This window comes from Symsagittifera roscoffensis, chromosome 1, assembly GCF_963678635.1.
Source record: "Symsagittifera roscoffensis chromosome 1, txSymRosc1.1, whole genome shotgun sequence".
Classification (NCBI taxonomy): Eukaryota; Metazoa; Xenacoelomorpha; order Acoela; family Convolutidae; genus Symsagittifera; species Symsagittifera roscoffensis.
Window position 1 is genome coordinate 31,279,727 of NC_087062.1, and position 26,967 is coordinate 31,306,693.

At 37.7% G+C, this 26,967-nt stretch overlaps 2 protein-coding genes across 2 annotated transcripts in view; both read right to left on the minus strand.

Moving 5' to 3' along the window:
* The window catches only part of LOC134842817 (coiled-coil domain-containing protein 25-like), a 347,041-nt gene that overhangs the window by 40,427 nt on the left and 279,647 nt on the right, over nt 1-26,967 (minus strand). The gene's annotated exons all lie outside the window — the stretch shown is intronic.
* On the minus strand, nt 6,075-14,907 carry LOC134842740 (Golgi-specific brefeldin A-resistance guanine nucleotide exchange factor 1-like). The gene is made up of 2 exons (XM_063859221.1): nt 14,512-14,907; nt 6,075-11,439 (listed from the first exon to the last, which is right to left on the minus strand). The coding sequence occupies exons 1-2, from the start codon at nt 14,895-14,897 to the stop codon at nt 6,420-6,422; spliced, it is 5,406 nt and encodes a 1,801-aa protein (XP_063715291.1). The 5' UTR covers nt 14,898-14,907; the 3' UTR covers nt 6,075-6,419.

Below are 26,967 nucleotides of genomic sequence, written 5' to 3' on the forward strand. Positions count from 1 at the left end.
ATAAGCTATTGTAAGATACAAAGCAATTAGAATGAGACTGCTCGCTCGCTTTATTCGCTCGAAATAAGACGAAAAATTAAAATTTCAAACCGGTTTTTCCCGACACCTTTTTTGAAATTTAATGTTGTTCGAATCACGACTGTAAGGGCTTCAATATAATATATCACTCAACCCAGTCCGATCATTATTTGTGGTACCTGATTTTTCGCCGAAAATAAAAAAAAACTAAAACACCCGAATACAAAGCGCCTCCCCATTTTCAATGGTCGGATCAAAAAATCAAACTTAAGCGTGAACAAACTTTTATGACTTTTTCGTGAAAAGAAAACAAACAAAAAAACCATCAAGACCTATAATAAAGTCTTCACTACATTCATTTACTCATTAAAATCAAAAACGTGCAACTTAGCCGACAAATTATAAGTAGACGAACAGACCGACAAAGTGGATTATTTACTTTTTACTAACACAGAGGCAAAGCTGCGCTTTGCAAACACAAGCTACAAAATGCCAAGAAATAGCATTGAAAGACTTAAAAAACATATCCAACAGATAGCTGGAAAAGAGTCAATTAATGCAAGAAAACGAAAAACGGACTTTTCAAAGAAAAAAGATGGCCTTACAGCTCTTCGAATTTCTAGAACAATTTGAGATTGACATTTTTTAGGTAAAATTAACCTAACTTGAGAAAACTGGATCAATAGGTAGAATTTCTATTTCGGTGGGAAAGTCAATTAATAAAAACTACTTTCGAAACTAGAAGTCTATCACGTTTTTCGTGAACGAGAAAGACGAGTTCGAGGATTGAGTTAGCATAACAAATTAAAAAGACAACTTGAAAAGTTGATATTATTATATAATACTTTTTCGCTGTTCGATAGTGGATTGTGAAAAAGGAAATGAAGTGAATTTTTAAAGAAGCCAAAAATCAAAACACGAAAAATCTGGTCAAATTATAGACTTTTCCTGAAGAAAGAAAACGGAAAAAAATCATCGCGACCAACAGGAGTCTGACTACGTTCATCGACTCTTAAAGAAACAAGCAAGAAAATAAAAACATTATTGAGTTTTGAGAAATAACTGCCTTCTACGGGAATCGAACCAGAATTCTGAACCATCTGACGACTGCCCAACAAAACTGTACCAATAACGATTAAAGAACGGCAATACTAGCAACTCATAAGCGGAGAACAGATCATTGGCAGTTTAAACTCATATGCAGCAAATATAACCCCAAAAAGAGCATTTTCCTTTGCGAGTTGGATTAGAAAAATGAAATTGCAGTATAGCAAAATACTCGCAAGCTCGCTTGTATCAACATAACGGCTAATTAAGAAGCGAAAATGTTCAGAAAATATATGTTGACTGAAGTCTCCGATAGAATTGACAAAATTGGTCAGTGATTCTGTTAGAAAAATGTTTACTGAAAGTTTATGTTCCGACCTGCCGATCTCAAATGTAACAACGGTCTATAGATTTGAAAATAAAATAAACACAAAGAAAAAGCCGCACTTCACAAAAAACGAACAAAAACAACGATGAACAGCTCTAAAAAAGTTTTTGAAATAAAGGAAAAAATAAGAAAAACATAAATTTGTTTTTTCTTGAATTCCGACTAATAAATTAGGAGCCTGACGTCCTCGCATCTGCGCCACCGTAGCTTGAAAAAAAAGCAAAACATGGCAACCAATACAGCAGCTAGATCCTATTAAAATTGCGATGCAATGAATTGAAGCAAAGTTGTCATTAAATGTACCAGAATTGACCCACAGATTAGGCACCTAACGTCCTCATTAACAAAATACATTAAGATTAGTCAGCAAAAAAGCAGCCACAGATGCTATTAAATTGCCAATTTTCGGCATTGAAGCAATCGTGCCCCACAAAGAGCACTTATATTTGTGAGTAACATTGAAAAATAGTATGACACTTCGCTCGCTAGGTCACTTGCGTAAAAATGATATTTCGTTCATTTTTGAACGTCAAAAGATCCGAAGACTACAATTTGTTTTCCAAACAGTTTGATAACTGTTCATAATTTGAGAACCACTTGCGATACCACAAAAACATAGCTTTGTAAGATATCGAACAACAAATGGACAAAACCACTAAGTCGATGAAACACAGAGACCATGCGATACCACTATAAAACAGCATTACCACCTAGCAGACAGAAAAAAAATAATACCCACTATGTCCCCAAAAAAGACAAAAAAAACGAAAAAACCATAACTACAACTTCAATGTTGTGTCTGAAATGATGCCCCCCCATTTCGGGAAAAGTCGTTCATAAACAAAACCGACGACGTTTAATGAAAATCTAAAAGCATTCATCGAACGTCAACTGAGGCGTCAAACCGTGCGTAAATTACTGTAGAACCGAACGCAAACGATTCTCATGAAATACTTTGAACTTAATCTCTATTCTAAAATTTTCGCCGTTTTGTGCGATCGAGAGAGCAGCATTAAAATGATGTTTCCCTTGAAACGACTTAAGATTAGGTCACAAAGCCGATAAAATATAAGCCGAATAATTTGGGCAGAATAAAGTTTGAAAAAAATTCAAATATATACGAAGTCAAGGTTAGTAAAATTACAAACAGCAGAAGTAAATAAAACTAGTAAAACAACTACGATGTAAATTGAGTACCGCAAAAAAAAACAATTTTACGATGGGTCAACGAAGCCTCTAAAAATATCAGCAGACATTAGGCCGACAACCTTTTTGAAACGGATTATTTCGTTTGAATATAAAACAGGCCTTGAGCGATTCGAAACCAAGACTTTTGCCAGCCCAGGTGTATTCGTTACCTCCGGACCAAAGAAGGCCAGAGACGCAAAGGAAGTTGAATCCGTTTTAAATTGAACCTAAATTTCCCATTTCTGATTTTGATAACCATTTGACAAGCGGCATACGCTTGTCTACGCGATGGTCAATTTGATGAAAAGCTTTCAAGCATGCCACTCAACGCCGTTTAAAAAAACACATAAAAATTAATCGAGCGGCAACTAGGGTGACAGTGATTAGGTAGACATCAGTTGAGCCCAAAACAAAAGTTGGTCAAGAAAACAATGAGTTGAAGCCTGTCGGAATTCCTCCTCTCTGAAATCACAAAGGGATAAAAATATGTTTTCTTTCAACGCAATTTTAGGTGACTATGCCCAAACAGTTAAATCCGAAACCATTGCAAAGAGAAAAATATTAAGAAAAAATACAAAATAAGGGTTGGTAAAAGAACCCTAATTTGTATAATTCAAACACAGAGGCAAAGCTGCGCTTCGGAAACACATGCAAGGAAAATGCAAAAAGAGCTCTAAACAGGTAAAACAAAATGAATAAAGGAAAAGAATACAAATACACCTTAAGAAGAAAATTAGAGAGATTAGGAGAATCACAATCTCACATCTGCTCCACGAACGCTTGTAATTTTACTAGCAGTAGTCATCAATAACGCAGCTACAGTTTCTATCAAATTGCCACTTCTACGCAGCAAAGATAAGACAAAAAAAAACAATTTCAAGGCTCTGGACTTGAATCTCCAGGTAGCTTGGAAGTAAACTAGTGGCCCTGCTTGGTAATCTCTGCTAGATTTGGCTTGGTAATTTTCGAGAAAAAAAATTAAAAAGATTCCAAAAAATGATCAAAAACTCACAAATTTGATTTTTCCAAGCTTCATAGACTTTTCTCCACTAACGCATGGGCATAGCCTCTTATGCAGAAAAACGTCCACACCCTGATTTTTAGATTGAACCCCTGATATCAGACTTTGCTAGCAGTTTTTGAGAGAAGTGATGAAATTTCTATAAAAAAAAGGTAAAAATTTCAAAAAATGGATTTTTCCGAAATCCATATCAACTTTTCTACAACAAATAGGTAGATTGCTCAAAAAGAAATCTAAGCACCAAGTAAGTTTGAATGCGCTATCAACCTCGCAATCAGCAGGTTGGTTTTTTTTTAAATAGGCTTCCAAAAACAGGCAAAAATTGGATATTGTCCAAGGCCATTTTTGAAAACGCAGTGCACAGCCACTTGCGCAGAGAAGATTTGCAAAACTGATTGTTCTTCTTTCGGCTAAAACTTAATCTCCGATTTGACAGGGTAGTTTTCGAGAATTAGTTTAAAATAAAGCAAATGTCAAAAAATGGGCTTTTTTGAGATAATAATTTTTTCTACCGAATTTAGGGAATAACCGCTTGAGAAGAGAAGATCATGATTTGTTCTTTTGATTGAAACCTTCATTTCGGATATGTTTAAAAATTGAGAAAATGAAACAAAGAACGTGGGTTTAAATGAAAAGAGACTATCGAATGATGCAGTCACATAGAAAAGAAGCCAATTTATATTGATACCATTTTTTCTGTATAGTTGTAGAAAATGGTATAGTTTTTGAGAAAATTTGAAATTTCTTCAAAAAACGCAAAAATTTTCAAAACCGTCGCAAAAAAAAAATAAATACTTTTCATTATACCGTTTTTTTAATAATAAGACTCAACATTCGCCAAAAACATAGCCAACTGACAGTTGGAAAAGAGTAATGAAGGAAAGGAAACAAAAAAAACGACTTGTTTTTCCAAAAATCTTCAACTCTGAATTTCGAATAAAAAATTAGATGGCCTTAAAGCTCTATGAATTTGTAAAACAATTTAAGATGGATACTTTTTTTTGCTTAAATTAACTCATTAATTTGAGAAAAATGGATCAATAGATGAAACTTTTTTTTTGCTGAGAAATCTGATAATTAATTTCCATTTTCAAAATTAGAGTAGATCACGTTTTTCGTGACCTTCACAATTTTGCTGTTCGATACTGGAGTTTGCCAATAGAATTTAACAATAGAAATGCACTGAACTTAAAAATCACAAGCCAAACCTCGATAAATCAAAATTGAGCTTGAACAAATTTCCAGACTTTTTCCTGATAAAAAAAAAACAAAAAAATTAGCAAGACCTATATAAGAGTCTTCACTACATTCGTTACTCTTAATAAGGCAGCAACTTATGCTTTTAAATATCGTATGCTAAAATAGGCTTTTGATTATATTGAAATATACCAAAAGTGCCACTAAATGAACACTTTCATTTGCGACTTGGGTTAGAAAAAATTCTTTGTAATAATACAAAACGCTTCGCATGTGTAATCACGGTATAACTCAATTCATGATACCCACATAAAGTCAATTAGGAAATATTACAGACGTATACTACACAATAATTTTAGCTAAAGCTACCGTCTCAACTCTTTCTTTACATTGGAAATATCCATTGAGCAGGCTCTAACTAATCTAGACTTTCTAGATGGTATAAAAAACTCAATTCATAAATGGCTTTAAAATATTTAAAAAGAAAAAAACAGCAAAACAGCATAAATATTCCGTCCTTTCTTCGAAAGCCAGAACAACTACAATAGGAATCGCCGGCTCTGTGCATGCAGGGCAGAAAGTGTACAGAAAACCGACTAAATGAACAATTTTTGGGTAGTTTTATCTGCGTGGCCTGCTCAAAAGAACAAGGCAAAAATTATATATTAAAGAAGGCATAATCGGCTAAAGTTGTCGTCAAAAAATGAATAACAGAACAAAGAACTAAATTTTTTTTACAGAAAATAATTTTGATTTTATAGGAACCTTTTTATAGCAAAGGCAGCGATGTATGAAGCTTTGCAATCTGGTTTTCATGAAAAAAAAACAAATTTTAAATTCTATCCCGTTGATAAAGCTCAATTCCCTAATATAAGTACTACTCGCTCGCTATATAACTAGAAGTTAAATTGACAAGCAAAAAGTTCAACCAATTTTTTTCGACACTGAGAAATTTTTTAAATCTGAGCGTCAGGGGGGCAAAATTAAGCTTCGAAACCTTAATAGAGGCTTCAGTTAAGAACAGTTATTGTTTCAAAAGTCATTACAAAAGCCCAAATTGAAGTTTCCAAAATGAATTTTAAAAAATTGAAAGAAAAAAACAGTTGCGCAGTTTTATGTAACTCTGAATTTGGTCATAATTTAAATTATGTAATTCTGAATTGCTCATTTAATTTAAAACAATTCTGAGAAAAAATTCGAATTATATATATTTTAGATAAATTCAATATGTAAATCTGATACAATAAAATAAAACTAACCCCACAGAAAGTTCAATTAGAAAATTTTACAGCCCTATAATACACATTTTTGTTAGCCAAAGCTACCGTCTCAACTTTTTCTTTACTTTGGACAATTCAACTGAGCAGGCTCTAACTCATTTAGAAGCATTCGACAAAGTCTTTTTTATGTGAGCATAAAAATATTACACATTAAGAGCGGCGACGACGCGGACGGAACTTGAGTGGTGCGAATTGACGAAATTGTAATTGCATTAGTTACGCAGTCATAATCCAGTTCTAACATCCAAACCTGTCCCACATAGAAATTATACATCTCTATCTATTCCGCAGTCAACTCCTGACCTCTTTTCGTCTCTGTTTCTACGAAATCCCCACATTGAGTTGTTATCACCACAGGCGCTACAGCTGTAACTGAATGCCCCGTTTCATCGTCATTGTCTCGATATGAATGACTCAATTGCGGTTCCAGACTTTTCGTGTTCATGCTGATGGATGTCTCCGGAAGCGGTGGCTGGATTATTATACTCGGGAACTCCGCGTCCGAACTCTCCTCTACCTCAGATCCCACTGTCTGCCTACTTGTGACTGAAGCCTCCTTCTCTGGCACAGAAAGTTCCGGCGAGTCGAGGTGTCTTAAGCCTGTTGTGCTGCTGGTTTCTGTGATTGTAGAAGTACCGTCTCCGCATTTTGTGGACTCCGGGACTGTTTCATTGACGACTGCTTGTTCTGCTTTTGATCCATCAATTACTTCTATAGCGTCACTCTGTTCAACCGCTGACAGACGGGAAGAGGGAGGAGAAGATACTTTTTGTGATTGAGCTTCCATTGGTGGCACAACTCCGACATTAGAGGTAGTAGATAAAATTTCAGATTGCAATTTAGGAAGAAATTCGTCAAGTGTTTTCCATGTGACAATAGTGAACTGACTTCTGACGTCGAACAGTCTGGCAGTTTGCATGACCAAAAGAATGTTTTTCAGCGACTCTGGGATCGCCTCGGCCAACAATTCTGAATTATCGGCATGCATGTACTTCTTCATACACATCAGAATATCTACCCAGAGGTCGAGAAAGTTCGGTAAACTTAATAAAGTGTTTAGTCTCTGCAGAAAAACTTTGCTCAATGTATTTGCAGCCCTCATACGGGTTTCTTCCATGCCTGAGGGGTCATTCGGGTTAACGGAACTCTCGAGGAGCTGGTGTAATATGGGTAAAAACACAACATTGAAGCAGCTCTCCCATTCTTTCGACGTCAAACAAAGCATCTCGTGTGTAAGTAGACATCTTTGCAGCCGTCCTAGAGCGTCCATTCGAACCTCGCGACGACTGTCACAACATAGACGTCCAATTGCCAACAGAAGCGGCAACCAGCACTGGTCCCACAGGCTGAACCCTGCAATGGACGATGAAGAGCTCTTCTGCTGGCTATTGACTACGCCCGCAGAGTCTGCTGAAGACGTAACGACGTCCTCGGCAGCCCAGGACTTGAGCATCTTGGGCGCCCGGTTGTGAAGTTCCTCGATTCGAATGAGAAGTTGCGAAATAACTTCGATTTGAGTTACCATCACACTTTCTTCCTCCTCGTCTGACATTACACTCATGTTCAGCGACTCGGACGGCGACGGAGTTTTATTATTACCACCTGCCGAAACATTCTTCGATTTGGATGAGCTTACTCTTTTTTGAGGTTTACCGCTACTCTCTATTTTGCTCTTCTTTGTTTTTCTGTAACTCGCGGCTTCTGCAAATATCTTCAGAGTTGTCGCACATGGCTCCAGGTTATACGGTGTGACATGGGCGGTATCTTGTACTATTAGAACTAAGCCTTGCCAACATTTCATGAAGGCTCTTACATCGTTTATGCCCTGTTTCTCCTTGTCTTTGATCACATACTGGCCTAAGCAAGGAATATCTACTATTTCCCTGGTTTTGCTTCCAGCAGTTTGTGGTTTAGTTGCACCCAGCGTCGAATCGATTTCAGATATGGACTTGAACTTGACAAACTTCAGTCCTGTTCCAGCGGATTGCAATAATGCTAGAACCACATTCCAGTCGTTTGAAAGATGTATATTGGCAGCATTTGTTTTTATCAACTCATACAGACCGAATGCAACTTCGCGGCACGCAATTTTCATAACTTTATGTTCCACAAATAAAAGTACTTTCAGTGCTTGAATTACATCACTGGCGACGATTTCATTATGCAATAGTCTAATACACAGGCGTAGAAGCCCGACAACTGCACGCTGCACTAAAAACGAGCAAATTTTGGCTTCAGTAATCAAATCGCAGAGATGTCGATTAATCTGTGACCAAATTAGCGTAATGCGATCTCGGTTCTGGATTGCTACCTGAATCAACAATTCCAGGTTGAATACAGCTAAGTCTTGGTCAAACACGCCTTCGCCGAGCCTAGCTTCGGGTCCCTGGGATGCGAATCGCAGCGCCTTCACCAACTCCAGCAAGGACTGTTCTTGTAGAAATTTGGACTCTGATATGAGTTGGTCTGGTTTGCACTCCACAATACAGTTTTTGGCTTGTTGCAGTGCCTCCTGGTCCTCAGCTGAGACTCCTCTGGTTGCCTGGACGTCGGATCCCGTGAAGTAGGAGTAGAAAGAACTCAGAAGTCCAGAGCTATCGTTCTTCACCATTCGAGTCGACTCGTCCCTAGTGAGGGATATCTTCCCACTTGGGTCCACAAAATCTTCCACTTCTACCATGGAATTGGGAACCAGCTTACACTTGAAGAGATTCTGCAGACAGTCCACAATGTTTTTCCAGCCTTCCCGCAGGGTGTCGCCCTGGTTGTGCGCCAGTTGAAACATAGTTTTGGCAGCTAATTGGGCCTTGGCGTTGAAGCCAAAATAATACGGAACCATTTCGGGTCCTTCGGCGTTGATATTGACGAGTGTAGTGAACTTACACAAAGATATAACCAAATTATCGAACACATCTCCGCAGCCATAAAAGGCAGCAATCTGTGCACACTTGCGAAAGCCACTGATGCTTTTCAGAATAGTCTTCTCTTCCATGCTTTTGTCGAACACGAAAGAAAGAGCAGCCACAGTCGATCCCCAGACCAGAGTGAAAATGTCCAGGTTATAGGCTCCGTCGTGAGCTGGGATGTATGGCATGACTGATCCAGTGGTGGCCCTTATGTCCAGTTGCTTCCACACGTAATTCTCCTTCAGTGGTCCACTTTGTTCGGTCGGCAATACTATCTCCTTCGATTTAATTGCCAAGTAGATCTCTTCGATCATTTCGGGCTCGAAGTCACTGCCCCCGTTGACCCCTCTCACTTGGCTTTTGAAATCATTCAACGACATCGGAATGTTCTGTTTTTTGGCCTGTGGGTTGTGTTGGTCTGTATTTAACATTACAATTGCGTAAGCTAAAATGTACACTGCGTCGTCACTGGCAAATGGCCGGTCGTTACTCTCGTGCCAATTGTGGGAGAATGCTTCCAAAATGTATGAAATAACCGGCGCCTCCCCAGGGAGTCGAAAACTTTCTAGGAAACTCCTGAGAGCTTCGTCTAGTCTGACTTGGGCGAAGTTGAACGTGGATATGTACTCAGTCAACAACTGTCCGACTCTCTTGTCTGAAATGTACTCGCCAATCATTTTCTTGTCCAGTCTCCAATTCTCCCGCAAATGATTAGCGACCTCTTTGAAGTCCAGCGGCTTCTCAAGAAATCCGTGATTCTGTAAATACTCAATGCCATCTTTTGGCTTCTGGTTGAACATGTCAGTTCCCGTTTCCAAGTGCCGCTTGCGTTCTTTCACCTTGACTATGTCTATCTTACTGTGTGTTGGGGAGTCATAATTACTGCCACTCTGACTGGCGTGGTTGCAGTGAGCAGAAACTGTATCAATCAAAGCCAAAAGAGCATCCAGCGATAAAATGTGATAGTTCTGAAGACCTGAAACCGGGAATGCATTCTTCGACAGCAACTTCGTGATGTCTTCGAACAAATTGCTGCAATAAACGTCGCAATCGAAGTTAATGTACAATTCAGCCGCGAAGCCTGGCACCTTGAATAGTTTGACTAGGAAATCGATGGCCTTCTCTTTGATGTCTAGAGCTACCAAATCCGAATTCATGAGCTCCATGATTCGGATCAAGTAGCACTCCATCTGCAGTTTGACAAATGTTCGGATAGATTCGAACACTAGGAAACTCAATCGCAGCGAAGGAAGAACCAGGAAAAACCGCCTGTGGTACAGAAGCGAGAACAGATGTTTGCATAGTTCCTCTCTTGCGAGTTTGAGGAGGGATGAGAAATTGGCGATGCTGTCGGAAGCCACTTCTAACGCTACTGTCAGTAGCGAAAGACTAATTTGAATCATATACTCATTATTGTGATTATCGTATGGGTTGATCAAAGTGATAAGAAAGCGGAACAGTTCCCTGACACATGGCAAACCATGGGGTATCAGGACAACATCGTCCTCATAGTGGTGCACTTCTTGAGTGAATCGAATGCCCCGAGGGTTCACGTAGTCAGACAAGTCCTGCTGTCCACCTACTCCTCCATTGGTGACATTGGACGCCGAGTCACTCTGGTCTCCGATGGACTCTTCCTCGTTGATGTCCACCATTGCAAACTCCTCTCTTACCCTTTTCTCACTCTCATTCTCAGCCCCTCTGTCATCCTCACAGCACTCCTCGAGAGTGGAAAGGTTCTGCTCATCGGCTAAATCTGGCTCACTCATGCTCTTTTTTAGATTAGATAAAACGGGACTGCTGGTGCTCAGAAGTTTTGTTCGGTCTCCTTCATTTGTACACATCTCCCCAACGCCAGCACTACCACCATCATCTCTCAACTCCCTACTCGCTGTTGAGTCATAACTCGACACCTTTTCTTTATCGCCAGCAGTTTCACCTTGCGTCTTTCGTTCTAAATTTTCGCAGGTGTTATTTGCACGCGTTGATATGTCTTCAGCTGATGCGGACTCCCTTCGCTTCAGATTAGATTTCTTTGCTTGTCCCATAGAACTATTTTCGCCTCCATCATTATTTGCTAACTTCTTCAAACTGGACTTGTTTTTTAGTCTCGATGACCTCATCCTTAATCTGATACTACTGCGCGAATCTTCTTTAAAACTAGGCAGCCTCGAAAAAAGAATCTTGATCATGTCGGCTAAAGTATGCTCGGAAGTTTTTCTCAGAAGCTCACTTAGTCTAGTCTCGAAGCAGATTCGGAAGCAGCTTTGAAGAATTTCAACCACACTTTCATTAGTCAAGTAAGAACCACATGGCGCCAACATCAGAGTCCTCAGCACTTGCAGAATTTGCATCAGAACAACTTCGTCCCTACTCGGATCAGTGCCCACAAACCTAAGAACATGTTAAATGTATTAAGAAAACTAAATCGTAACAAGGGTTGCCAATCGCTGTGCAAGTATCAGAGAATGTTATCGTTGCAAACAAGGAAATGACTAAACTACCTGTTATAATAAGCGTTCTATGAAAATAAGTAAAACCACTAAAATTTCGAAAACAAATTTTTGTTTTTCAATTATAAAACTCCAACTTCTTCCACTAACATTTTGGATCCGAATAGCGAAGCTGTACTGAATAATTTTATCGACATTGATGTTCTTAAAAATATTTTCAAAAATCCCAATTACGAAAAATTACTAAAATGCTTTTGATATGCTACCAAATTCTGAGGCATGTAAAACCTGAAAAACATTACGCCGAAATGGGCTAATATATACTAAGACTGAACTAATAAAAAAATTCAATATTTCAAACCAAGTCAAATGTTTGAGTTTGAAATAAAGTCAAAAATGCAAAAATAGACAAAAAAAACAGACCTGACCTCAAGTAAAAAGAAAAATAATGATTCTTAAACACAGAGGCGAAGCTTGGCTTCGCAAACACTACCGAGAACACGGCAAACAGTGGCTCTATAAAGTGCAATAAGTTAGAAATAAGACTCGAATTAGTAAAAATTTCGGCTACGCCTGAGATTCGAAACTGCGATCTAGAGATTAAGAGTCAACACACTTAACACTCAACCACGGAAGCTTAATAGGAACCAAAAACTAGCCACAAAAAAATCAGAGAACTGATGATATACAACTTCCAATGCTGCAGTGAAATTTCCAAATAAGTGAACATTTAATGATCACTTTTATTTGCAAGTTAGGTTTGAAAAAAAGAAGGTTCGTAATAATGCACTACTCTGATCGCTAGTGTAAAACCAGAAACATAGCAACGTTTGACGAAAAAATATATAAAGGAAGACAAAATAGTGCGCCATCAGCTTGAACCGATTCCAATTAAAATTGATATTCATTAAACAAACCAATGAATCAAAGCTAAAACTAATTCTACAAACTTTTAAAAATCAGAAACCTTGCAAGAAAATTTAATCCAAATTTCAAATAAATCTTGTTTTCTAACAAAATTTAGCGGCTTTATAAATCTTGTTTTCTAACAAAATTTTTTGGCTTTTATAAAAACCCAGAAAACGATTACTTATATTTACCCTTTTGAAAATTAAGAAAAAAAAACTTAAATCTACCAAAAAAATAAAGAAAAATAATTATTTGACCAGAAAGACGACAAAAACTCTGACGAAATCATTAATCAAAAAAGAAAACAATTTATATCTGAAATTTTTGTGCGATCAGATGGGAGCATAAAAAAAACTTTGAAAACGAACAAATTTTAATTTTATCAATCCTTTAACAAACCAATATATTAAAACTTATTCCTTAGATTAAACAAAATAAATCAGAAACCGTGCAGTTGAAAAACAATAACAGAAAATTTCCAAGAGAAAAACATGGCGCGTATAAAAACTATGAAACCATGAACTGCAGTTACTCTCTTGAAAATTAAGAAAAAAGCAACTAAGAAATGAACCGACAAAAATTGGGACAAAATGATTAATAGAAAAAAATCAATTCATATCTGAAAATCTAGTACGATCAAGAGGGGAGAGTAAATATACTATTTCCCTTAAGGCGATTGACAATTAGGTCACTAAGCAAATATAGGTTGAACTCATTCAAACCGATTACATAGATTAAGCGAAAGAAGAAGACAATATACGAAAACAAGGCTAGTAAAATTAACAACAGCAGAAGTAAATCACAAAACTAAAAAGCAACTACAAATTAAATAACGTTCAGCTAACACAGCCAACAGACAGTTGGAAAATTGTCAATGCACGCAAATAAACTAAAGAAATACTGACTTGTTTTTTGAAAAAAGTCTCAATTTTCGAAATTCAAAGAACAAAATAGATGCCCCAAGCTCTTGGAACTTCTAGTACAATTTATGGTTGACACTTTTCAACAAAATTTCACCCAAATCTTATCATTAAATTCTAATTTCGAAGTTAGAAGTCGATCACATTTTCGTGAGCTTTACACTTTCGCTGTTCGATAGAGTTTGCCTTTCTTTCAACAAATGAAATGAACTTTAAAAAAATCTGTCAAACCACGAAGAAATAAATTTCAGTCTGAACAAATTTAAAACATTTTCCTGAAAAAAAAACGAAAAAACCAGAACCCTTCAATTTCGCTGTTCGATAGTAGAGTTTGCCTTTCTTTCAACAAAGGAAATGAACTGAACTTAAAAATAAATCAGTCATACCAGGAAAAATTAATTTGAGCGTGAAGCAATTGCAAAGATTTTCCTGAAAAATAATCATCGCGACTTATATAAGAGTCTGAACTACGTTCATTGACTCTTACAAAACAATGATACGAAGTAGCAACTAATCTAAAAAAAACATAAGCAGACAAACAATAACAAACAAGCCATCTTTTCGAAACGAAAAGTTTCCTGTTTAAAAAAACAGGACCTTTGCCGACCCAGGCGTTTTATTTACCTACCTCCAGATCAAGTGCGGCGGAGGCGCAAAAAAATGAACTCATTATGAAATGAACCTTAACTTACCATTTCCTATTTTGACCATTAAGTGAAAAAAAGTCAAGTACCCGATTGCAATACCCTTCGGATCTATCAAATTTTAGGTAGTTTCAGGCAAGCTAATTTTTATCTGCGTTTCTATCTCCTAAAAAGTCGTAATGGTAACATTAACCGGAAAAAAAAATCTTTTTGGAGAAGTCTCTGTTATTGGAACATTCTGCGAGACCTAACTTGCATTTAATCCTGCTAATCTAGCTTTACATCTTCTAGACATTTTCTGGGAAAAAAAAACAAATTACACTGCTTTATATTTATTGACACTTAAACAATGCAATTTCCGAAAAATATATATTCAATTACACAGGTTCTGGCGGCACTCAAAACCTGGATCTTAGTCTTCCCTGGGCAGAATGAATTGTTAACTGTTCAATTGTTAAAACAATTGTGGAAAAATCTATGTTAATCACAAGAGTAACAATCAATGGAGACTTTAACAATGCACAATGGAATTGAAATCACCTTGCATGCGTTACTGTATCAGCTATTGAAGCGACAGCTCCTGATATATCTGTGCTTGATGAATCAATCATATTACAACAGATAAACTTGTTCACACTGAAAAGTGCCGCGCCAGTAGTTGGTCCTGTGGTATCCGGTGATCGGATCACATCTAAAAATGGCTGTAAAAATACGCAGAGTTCAATTTCGCATAAATCAGTTATGTTTGAAAGGGTTTCTTTGAGCTCGTAAAACTTGAGAAGCAGAGGATGCAGATCTGCGGAGTCGAGTGTCCATCCAGCAGACTCCCTGGAATTTCGCTGCCCTCCAAAGCCACCGTTTTTCATGACTTGGATCATGTCATCCAATTCGCCGGCGAGAATGTAAAGACCCCCTCGCACAGCCATATGAATCTAGAGTACTGATAGAGATAACATGTAGAATGTCAAAGGTAAGTAACAAACGTTTTTTGTACACCTTGATTAAATGAATACAGAATAACAAAAAACGGAGTTAAACAAAAACAGTTAGCTCATCGATTTATTCATAAAAATCAAAACAAGAGAGCGAACTGACTAGAAGCAAGAGCCATAATAAACAAGTTACTCACAACAGTTCATCATCATATAGAACCAGAAAAAAATTATCAACAAATAGAACCGGAATATATCCAGCGCCTGTCTGTTCAGAATCGGGGCAGGGTTTTTTGTGCAATTTGTGTCAAGATTTTTATTAAATCACCATAGTTCTCGTCTGAAAAAAGATGTCCTCGTCAGATGCGAACCCTCGACTTTTACCTTCCCATGCGTATTCATTACCTCAGAACCAAATGCACCAGAGGCGCTATGAAATTGGAATTTCCATTAAAATCATTTATTCGATGCTGCTGTTGAATCAGTTGAGATAATAAAAAAACTGTAAAAAAAACATATCGAAAAAATGAAAAACGTAGAAAAAAACAAGGCGAGATAAAATTTTTTATAACTCGATAAGAGATAACCAGGGGCCCAGTTAAAAGTGGAGGTACCTGTTTGATATTTCTATGGATTTTTATTTGATGTTTCTTGCACTGATGATTCGTCTTCAACCTTTCAGCAATTGGACTATGCCCGAACGTTTTTCTGATAAAATAAACATTTTTTACCGGTTGAAAGTACTTTCAAATTTGCAAACATATGTAAAATGAACAGAACAATTTTCTGCTAAATTAAACACTTTGTTTATTTTTTTTTCCTTTATCTCTTTTACTTCTTTTGTCTTTTTTTAACTTTCTTTCTTTCCTAGTAATCAGAAGGTCAAAAGTATCATAGTAACCGAGGTTACAGTCAGGAGTCCCTTCATCCCATATTCGAGTCAAAATTCTTGGAATTTTCAGAATATGGAAGTGATAATGAAAAAAGAAGATGACAAGTGGACGCATCCATTTTCACATTAGTTTAAACTTTTGCACGGGATGGCGTTCAACCACTGGGAGCCAAATCTATCTTAGAACGCGTTGAATCTTTTTACCTCAGTTGGTTCCAGTCGTAAAATCAATACTGCAACTTCGCCGTCAAAAATTCGCTCTGTCCAAGTTTTTTGGAATTCATTTTCCGGAGCCATTTCAATTTTTCCAAGTTCAAACCATTGTTTAAGCGCATCATCATAGGTTTCCTCCACATGCTCCAAACCAAAGATTTCGCTCAAGGCATTTTTTTCTCCTACTGCTGAGGCTAACAAAACGGGTAAAGCGAGTAGACGAGCGGAAGAAACGCCCAAGCCACCTTTGGCTGCCGGTAGAACTTGTAACATTCGCCCGGAAGTACATATCGACGGAAAATAAAGCTAGGTTCTAAAACGACTGGCCAGCGTCTAAACACAGCTCTACATGCTTTTCAACGTCTCCGCCAAATCCAGTTCTTTTGGTGGGTTTCCTAACGTTACTGTTTCCGGCTTCGTTCAAAACACTCAAAGTAACTTAACTATATGCAAAAATAGTGAGCTCATGGCTGGGTCTCGATATCCCCAGACCACGAAGTCAGTCCCAAAAACAGGGCTACTACTGTTTTTTATATTACCATTGATTGTTCTGTAGATAAAAATCATCATCTCCATCGAAGATGGATCAACCCTTTCCCTCACTCCTAGCTTCTTATTCTCTGAAAATGAATCTGGATGTTAATTAAATTCAACTCAGGACATGACCAGGAAGCTAAAAGTTTCTATAAAACAGTTTGAGTCTTGGGCCCAAGACCCCTCCAGATTCTGGAAACCAGGGAAATAGCACTCCTATTTCTTTCCGGAAGTTTGGACACGCCGTCCCAACACCCTTCCTTTTTCTCGGGTTCTTCTTTGTAACGATTGTAGCAGCACAAACTTTCCAACTCGGAACGGTTCCTGACAATTTCCAATCACAGTTTCAATCTGTTGTCGTTTTCTCGCCATTGTTTTCACTGCAACTATTGTTGTTCTGTTTCGCCGTTCCAGTGTATGCGAAATATAAAAAGGTTACGTGTCGTTTTCGCCCAAATCGAAATTTTAAAAATTAGCATTTCAGTTCAAACTAACCCTTCTCGATTTGTCTAATCGTTCAAATAACGCTGCTGACCCATTAAAATCATCAATCTTCCAGGTCAGATGTCCTTTTTCAGACCGATAAACTTTCGATTGCGAAACTGCCTTTTCGTACTTTCTGGTCAAATGTCACAATTGCTTGTAAAAACAAGTTATCATCCATTTTCACATTAGTGACCTTGCATAACGAATTTCTTAGTAATTTGTCGTAGCGTTCCAAAAAATCATTTTGCAAAAACTAAGGGCTCGTACGCAAAAAATATAGGAGTTTTGGCATGCTAAAACTATTTTTCAGGAGGTAAAAACCATAATGGGTGTCTAGTTTGTCAATGAAATCCGAGATTTTTTCAAGCTCCTTAATTTTTTCGTCGAGCAATTCTTTTTGGCGAAGTTCGCCGATTGGGGATCCTAAAATGAGGAGTTCTTCTTTTGTTTTTATTTTTATTTTGAGGCATATTTCTCGAGATTGTGTTAAAATTGAATTATACTGTGTACTCGTAGTCGGTCCCAAAAAAAAACAAAGTTCGCACTACTCAGTGTTCAAGATCAGGCCGTAATATTGCTCCGATTTCAGAAAATTTTAAAGGTCCTGGATTACTACTTTATAGTCTTCGGCTAAATTTCCTTCATCTAAATACCAGATGTTATTTTTCGATTCCAACTGTTTGACTAGTGTCTGAATTGTTTCCGCAAAAAGGGGTGGGATTCAGGATTACCTTGCTGAGTTCCGTCTTCTGACATTATGACAGAGCCTCCGTAAAAAAGGTAACTAGTTTTACTATACGCGCAATGTGTGTAATTATACAATTCGGGGCGATTTGAATAAACATGATTCAGCATTGTTTCTCTTTTTAGAGAGTTGAAGCATTCTTAAAACCTTAGCTTTAAAAGAACAGTGCATTTTGGATTTTTGCATTTTGGCGTTCAATTAGGTTTCAAAACGAGTGTGCAGCTATTTCTGCTCCTCTTTTGGTACTGCATCTAACCTGTACGTTTCCGAAAAAAATTTGTCGCTCGGAGAGAGCCTTGCTTCCAGCAAATTTAGACATGATGCGTCTCAGCGTGTTGCCTATGGCAATCGATCTCAACCCTCCGTCTATCTTTATGAGGGCGATAAGTTTTGCGCCAAAAAAGAAAAGTCTTAGGAGTTCGGCTATTTTGTTATCTCCAATGAGGTTTATCAGTTTGGTTAGCGATTTCAGAAAATTAAGTCCTGCACTGCCATTCGACATACTAACTAGATCCTTAAAAATTAGAGGAAATACTTTATCAGGACCTGCTGCTGATCCGTTTGGAAAGTTGCTCCAAAAAAGTACAACAACGACGTTAAAACAATTAGCCATTTTGTAACATCTTCCTTATTGTAGACGATGTCATTTATTTTGTCCGACAGACTTTCCGCCAAGGGAACACGCGAGTCTTTTTGTACTCTCTTGAGTAGTCGGACATTTGAGATGGCTGTATTAACATATGGCTGCCGGTAGAACTTGTAACATTCGCCCGGAAGTACATATCGACGGAAAATAAAGCTAGGTTCTAAAACGACTGGCCAGCGTCTAAACACAGCTCTACATGCTTTTCAACGTCTCCGCCAAATCCAGTTCTTTTGGTGGGTTTCTTAACGTTACTGTTTCCGGCTTCGTTCAAAACACTCAAAGTAACTTAACTATATGCAAAAATAGTGAGCTCATGGCTGGGTCTCGATATCCCCAGACCACGAAGTCAGTCCCAAAAACAGGGCTACTACTGTTTTTTATATTACCATTGATTGTTCTGTAGATAAAAATCATCATCTCCATCGAAGATGGATCAACCCTTTCCCTCACTCCTAGCTTCCTATTCTCTGAAAATGAATCTGGATGTTAATTAAATTCAACTCAGGACATGACCAGGAAGCTAAAAGTTTCTATAAAACAGTTTGAGTCTTGGGCCCAAGACCCCTCCAGATTCTGGAAACCAGGGAAATAGCACTCCTATTTCTTTCCGGAAGTTTGGACACGCCGTCCCAACACCCTTCCTTTTTCTCGGGTTCTTCTTTGTAACGATTGTAGCAGCACAAACTTTCCAACTCGGAACGGTTCCTGACAATTTCCAATCACAGTTTCAATCTGTTGTCGTTTTCTCGCCATTGTTTTCACTGCAACTATTGTTGTTCTGTTTCGCCGTTCCAGTGTATGCGAAATATAAAAAGGTTACGTGTCGTTTTCGCCCAAATCGAAATTTTAAAAATTAGCATTTCAGTTCAAACTAACCCTTCTCGATTTGTCTAATCGTTCAAATAACGCTGCTGACCCATTAAAATCATCAATCTTCCAGGTCAGATGTCCTTTTTCAGACCGATAAACTTTCGATTGCGAAACTGCCTTTTCGTACTTTCTGGTCAAATGTCACAATTGCTTGTAAAAACAAGTTATCATCCATTTTCACATTAGTGACCTTGCATAACGAATTTCTTAGTAATTTGTCGTAGCGTTCCAAAAAATCATTTTGCAAAAACTAAGGGCTCGTACGCAAACAATATAGGAGTTTTGGCATGCTAAAACTATTTTTCAGGAGGTAAAAACCATAATGGGTGTCTAGTTTGTCAATGAAATCCGAGATTTTTTCGAGCTCCTTAATTTTTTTGTCGAGCAATTCTTTTTGGCGAAGTTCGCCGATTGGGGATCCTAAAATGAGGAGTTCTTCTTTTGTTTTTATTTTTATTTTGAGGCATATTTCTCGAGATTGTGTTAAAATTGAATTATACTGTGTACTCGTAGTCGGTCCCAAAAAAAAACAAAGTTCGCACTTCTCAGTGTTCAAGATCAGGCCGTAATATTGCTCCGATTTCAGAAAATTTTAAAGGTCCTGGATTACTACTTTATAGTCTTCGGCTAAATTTCCTTCATCTAAATACCAGATGTTATTTTTCGACTCCAACTGTTTGACTAGTGTCTGAATTGTTTCCGCAAAAAGGGGTGGGATTCAGGATTACCTTGCAGAGTTCCGTCTTCTGACATTATGACAGAGCCTCCGTAAAAAAGGTAACTAGTTTTACTATACGCGCAATGTGTGTAATTATACAATTCGGGGCGATTTGAATAAACATGATTCAGCATTGTTTCTCTTTGTAGAGAGTTGAAGCATTCTTAAAACCTTAGCTTTAAAAGAACAGTGCATTTTGGATTTTTGCATTTTGGCGTTCAATTAGGTTTCAAAACGAGTGTGCAGCTATTTCTGCTCCTCTTTTGGTACTGCATCTAACCTGTACGTTTCCGAAAAAATTTTGTCGCTCGGAGAGAGCCTTGCTTCCAGCAAATTTAGACATGATGCGTCTCAGCGTGTTGCCTATGGCAATCGATCTCAACCCTCCGTCTATCTTTATGAGGGCGATAAGTTTTGCGCCAAAAAAGAAGGGTCTTAGGAGTTCGGCTATTTTGTTATCTCCAATGAGGTTTATCAGTTGGGTAAGCGATTTCAGAAAATTAAGCCCTGCACTACCATTCGACATTCGACCCGTCTTCTGACATTATGACAGAGCCTCCGTAAAAAAGGTAACTAGTTTTACTATACGCGCAATGTGTGTAATTATACAATTCGGGGCGATTTGAATAAACATGATTCAGCATTGTTTCTCTTTTTAGAGAGTTGAAGCATTCTTAAAACCTTAGCTTTAAAAGAACAGTGCATTTTGGATTTTTGCATTTTGGCGTTCAATTAGGTTTCAAAACGAGTGTGCAGCTATTTCTGCTCCTCTTTTGGTACTGCATCTAACCTGTACGTTTCCGAAAAAATTTTGTCGCTCGGAGAGAGCCTTGCTTCCAGCAAATTTAGACATGATGCGTCTCAGCGTGTTGCCTATGGCAATCGATCTCAACCCTCCGTCTATCTTTATGAGGGCGATAAGTTTTGCGCCAAAAAAGAAAAGTCTTAGGAGTTCGGCTATTTTGTTATCTCCAATGAGGTTTATCAGTTTGGTAAACGATTTCAGAAAATTAAGTCCTGCACTGCCATTCGACATACTAACTAGATCCTTAAAAATTAGAGGAAATACTTTATCAGGACCTGCTGCTGATCCGTTTGGAAAGTTGCTCCAAAAAAGTACAACAACGACGTTAAAACAATTAGCCATTTTGTAACATCTTCCTTATTGTAGACGATGTCATTTATTTTGTCCGACAGACTTTCCGCCAAGGGAACACGCGAGTCTTTTTGTACTCTCTTGAGTAGTCGGACATTTGAGATGGCTGTATTAACATATGGCTGCCGGTAGAACTTGTAACATTCGCCCGGAAGTACATATCGACGGAAAATAAAGCTAGGTTCTAAAACGACTGGCCAGCGTCTAAACACAGCTCTACATGCTTTTCAACGTCTCCGCCAAATCCAGTTCTTTTGGTGGGTTTCTTAACGTTACTGTTTCCGGCTTCGTTCAAAACACTCAAAGTAACTTAACTATATGCAAAAATAGTGAGCTCATGGCTGGGTCTCGATATCCCCAGACCACGAAGTCAGTCCCAAAAACAGGGCTACTACTGTTTTTTATATTACCATTGATTGTTCTGTAGATAAAAATCATCATCTCCATCGAAGATGGATCAACCCTTTCCCTCACTCCTAGCTTCTTATTCTCTGAAAATGAATCTGGATGTTAATTAAATTCAACTCAGGACATGACCAGGAAGCTAAAAGTTTCTATAAAACAGTTTGAGTCTTGGGCCCAAGACCCCTCCAGATTCTGGAAACCAGGGAAATAGCACTCCTATTTCTTTCCGGAAGTTTGGACACGCCGTCCCAACACCCTTCCTTTTTCTCGGGTTCTTCTTTGTAACGATTGTAGCAGCACAAACTTTCCAACTCGGAACGGTTCCTGACAATTTCCAATCACAGTTTCAATCTGTTGTCGTTTTCTCGCCATTGTTTTCACTGCAACTATTGTTGTTCTGTTTCGCCGTTCCAGTGTATGCGAAATATAAAAAGGTTACGTGTCGTTTTCGCCCAAATCGAAATTTTAAAAATTAGCATTTCAGTTCAAACTAACCCTTCTCGATTTGTCTAATCGTTCAAATAACGCTGCTGACCCATTAAAATCATCAATCTTCCAGGTCAGATGTCCTTTTTCAGACCGATCAACTTTCGATTGCGAAACTGCCTTTTCGTACTTTCTGGTCAAATGTCACAATTGCTTGTAAAAACAAGTTATCATCCATTTTCACATTAGTGACCTTGCATAACGAATTTCTTAGTAATTTGTCGTAGCGTTCCAAAAAATCATTTTGCAAAAACTAAGGGCTCGTACGCAAAAAATATAGGAGTTTTGGCATGCTAAAACTATTTTTCAGGAGGTAAAAACCATAATGGGTGTCTAGTTTGTCAATGAAATCCGAGATTTTTTCGAGCTCCTTAATTTTTTTGTCGAGCAATTCTTTTTGGCGAAGTTCGCCGATTGGGGATCCTAAAATGAGGAGTTCTTCTTTTGTTTTTATTTTTATTTTGAGGCATATTTCTCGAGATTGTGTTAAAATTGAATTATACTGTGTACTCGTAGTCGGTCCCAAAAAAAAAACAAAGTTCGCACTTCTCAGTGTTCAAGATCAGGCCGTAATATTGCTCCGATTTCAGAAAATTTTAAAGGTCCTGGATTACTACTTTATAGTCTTCGGCTAAATTTCCTTCATCTAAATACCAGATGTTATTTTTCGACTCCAACTGTTTGACTAGTGTCTGAATTGTTTCCGCAAAAAGGGGTGGGATTCAGGATTACCTTGCTGAGTTCCGTCTTCTGACATTATGACAGAGCCTCCGTAAAAAAGGTAACTAGTTTTACTATACGCGCAATGTGTGTAATTATACAATTCGGGGCGATTTGAATAAACATGATTCAGCATTGTTTCTCTTTGTAGAGAGTTGAAGCATTCTTAAAACCTTAGCTTTAAAAGAACAGTGCATTTTGGATTTTTGCATTTTGGCGTTCAATTAGGTTTCAAAACGAGTGTGCAGCTATTTCTGCTCCTCTTTTGGTACTGCATCTAACCTGTACGTTTCCGAAAAAATTTTGTCGCTCGGAGAGAGCCTTGCTTCCAGCAAATTTAGACATGATGCGTCTCAGCGTGTTGCCTATGGCAATCGATCTCAACCCTCCGTCTATCTTTATGAGGGCGATAAGTTTTGCGCCAAAAAAGAAGGGTCTTAGGAGTTCGGCTATTTTGTTATCTCCAATGAGGTTTATCAGTTGGGTAAGCGATTTCAGAAAATTAAGCCCTGCACTACCATTCGACATACTAACTAGATCCTTAAAAATTAGAGGAAATACTTTATCAGGACCTGCTGCTGATCCGTTTGGAAAGTTGCTCCAAAAAAGTACAACAACGACGTTAAAACAATTAGCCATTTTGTAACATCTTCCTTATTGTAGACGATGTCATTTATTTTGTCCGACAGACTTTCCGCCAAGGGAACACGCGAGTCTTTTTGTACTCTCTTGAGTAGTCGGACATTTGAGATGGCTGTATTAACATATGTCTAGCACTAAATCATTACCTATTGTTGCTTTATTAACAGATTTAACATCAACGCATAAAGGACACTAAAACCATTGGGTTTTCTTAGAGTCGCTAAGGGAAATATTTACACAGCTGATATGGTACCAACTAGAACAACAATCACATCCAATCCAAATTGTGTTTGCCAGTTGAAAATATTTTGAATTAAAAAAAAGTAATTCGAACTATAATTGTTATCTTAATTACTGTCAAATACAGCAAATTTTTTCAAATACCAAATTGAGGCATATAATTGATAGTATCACATTCGAAGGCATTTTTAACTATAAAATGTTCATTTTTCCGCATTATTTTTCCCTAGATGGCCACTGCTGGATCTTTTGTCTTTAAAAAATAATAATCTTCAAAAATTGATTTGGATTTTCTGAAGTCAGGACTCTCTTAAAATTGTTTTCGTCAACATGCAGCCTGTTCTAAGTTTTTGTAATTTTTTGATCATAAACATTTTTTATTTCTTTTTTTCATGTTTATTTGATTGTTTTCTTAACAAATTTTATTGTAAGCTTCTAATGTTTCTTAATCTTCAGAAATGACAAAGTTTTTCCCATTTTAGAACTCTTTTTTCAGGTAAAACATTGTAATTTATTTGTGACATTTGACCAGAATGGCAATCAAAATGCATGTCAGCAACGAAAATTTTTTAGCGGAGGCCGATTGAGAAAAATGGCAGTTTCGACAAGTTCACAGTGTTAATCGTTCAATTTGACGAATTGTGAGAGTTTAATTTGCAGGGACGAAGTAATTTTCAAAAATTCGTTCGAAAATTCGTCACGACCTTGAATTTTCGCAGTTACTGAAATGCGCGAAAATCAGAAGAGCGAATTTTGCTAGTAGAAACAGCAACGATTCTTGACAGTGAAGAAAAAATTGAAAACTATAAGGAAATTACAATCGATACTATCCGAATTGTAACGACTGTACAGCAACAATCGTCGCAGAGGAGTTCCCGAGAATTCGGAGGGGTATTGGGAAGATTTTACTACGCTTCCTGGACTACAACAAGACAGCTCTTCGACTGGATTCAAGAATCCGAAAGGGCCTTGGAAAGAGACTGAAACTGGTTTTTAAACAATTCTTAGCTTCCTGGTAAGTCCTGAATTGAATTAAATAACATCATTTTGTTTTCAGATAATGAGAAACTACGAGTTGAGGGAAAGGTTGATCCATCTCCGATGGATATGATGATTGTTATCTACTGAGCAAAAACACAATCGGAATATGATAATAAAGGTTAGCCCTGGTTTTAGGAATGACCTCGTATTGTGGGGATGCTGAGATCCAGCAATGAGCTCATTAATTTTGCATGTAACTAAGATAAAATGCGCGATCTGGCTGATAGCCTTAAGTAGTAACGATCTTGTCGACCCAATGTTAATCGACCACACTGACAACTGGCTTTGGTAGAGACTGTTAAAAGCATGTGAAGCTGTTTTCAGACGCTAGCCATGCGTTTCAAAACCTAGCTTCATTTTCCGTCGGTATGTAATATATATTCCGGGCGAATGTAATATATATGTTTTTATGGCGTTCCTGGGTGTTATTCTTTTAATATCATAATCGGCAGATCCTTTGACAAGCACTCCGCGCCGAGGCCGGTATCGGCTGTGCCGTCGTTCCCAGAGCAGTATATGACCAAAAACACTTAAAGATATACAAGATACCATACAAAAAGTAGCAGAGTACCTAAGAAAAAAATCAAAAACAAAAAAAGATCACAGAAAAACCAAAAACTGTAATTAAAAGTAAAATCAGTAGAAATAATCCAACCAGACGAGATGTGATTTGACCCTCCCACTTGTTGTTGTTAGATTTATTCTTGTTACAGGCATTTATATCAAGCAGGATTGTTACGATCAAAAATGTGGCCCTTTTTTGGTGCCTGTACTGTAGGTTTGTTTGAGTATTTGAACGGACCCGGAGGATTATAATATTAATAGCATTACTATTTATACTGCTGGTATTAATACTCTTATGTTGAAACAGACCGTAAAAAGACGGGTTTTTAGGGTCCAAATAGTGATATTTTGATACCCCCACGAATCGCGATTTTTGAGATATCGATAAATTTTGAAACGAAAAAAAAGCGCTAAATCAGTGAGTTACATTGTTACTGCACTGATATAACTAGTGGAGTTTGTTAATTTAGTTCCGACGTGGCTGGAACTATTTAGGTGTTGAATTTGGAAATTTTGTGATTTTTGAAAAAGACAGGTTTTCAAAGCCGTTTGCCAACCACCTTCCTGGCCCCAGTGAAATTGAACTCAACTAGATTGAATTAGTGGCTTCATCAATCCGGAGGGGTCCAAATAGCATTGATTTTTGGCAAATTTTTTCAACTGGAACTTTTTAGATCGAGTTCTTTGCATTTAACTAGAAGATTATAGGCCCTATGAGCTCGGATTAATAACTTTTAGGTCAATGAGACAAGATTTGCGGAAAAAATTAGACGGAACGTATAATTTTGAAAATTTCTGAGTTCGCATGAAAGACGTTTTGCCTCATAACTTTGGAACATTTGGAGCGAACTAGTTCATTTTGGTACCTTAAGAACAGAAATTGTGTAGGCTTAGGCATCAACTAACTTTTTTTTTGAAGAAAATTTGCATAAAAAGTTTTGTAGATTGTTTTTAGCAAAACTACTGATTTCTGAAGGTAGACCCTTCACGTTTTGTAAACAAAACTTTTGCAAAGACCTTCTACCCCTGCCAAACGGTAGCAGCGGTCTAAAAAGGCATTTTACGTTGTTGTTCTCGACGATGAGGAAGGGTTAAGGAACCTAAAAAAGTCAGTCGAGTCAAAAATAGGCTTGATATAAGATCCCTCACAGTTAAGGAAAATTGTTAAATAAGCAGCTTAGCTTCAATCCGCAAGGGTTTGAGGCCAAAATAAACCCTTCCTAGTTAGTTGATTTTGCGTAATAGGCTCTGAGACCGTATCCAAAAGGTTCTTTGGTATTGTTTTTACCGAATCGAAAGGTCAAATTTTTGCCAATCCGGAAGGATCATGTTTTGCCAATCCGGAGGGGTCCAAATTCGGAGGGTTCCAGATTTTGCCAATTCGGAAGGGTCAAAATTTGCCAATTCGGAGGATTCCTGTTCTGCCAATCCGGAAAAGTCATATTTTGCCAATCCGGAGGGATTCCATTTCGAAGGGGTTCTGTTTTTGACAATCCGGGAGAGTCATATTTTGCCAACCCGGAAGGGTGTCAATTCAGAGGGGTCCTATTTTTGTCAATTTGGAGGGGTCCTAGAAATATTCTCTTTTAACGAACAAAAGAGTAGGGATCCTAACACGTAGGTAAACGAAAATAAGATACATAGTAAATAGCATTAAGATAATAGGAAACAGCCAGACAAAGAAAGACAGAAAACCAGTGCCTGCA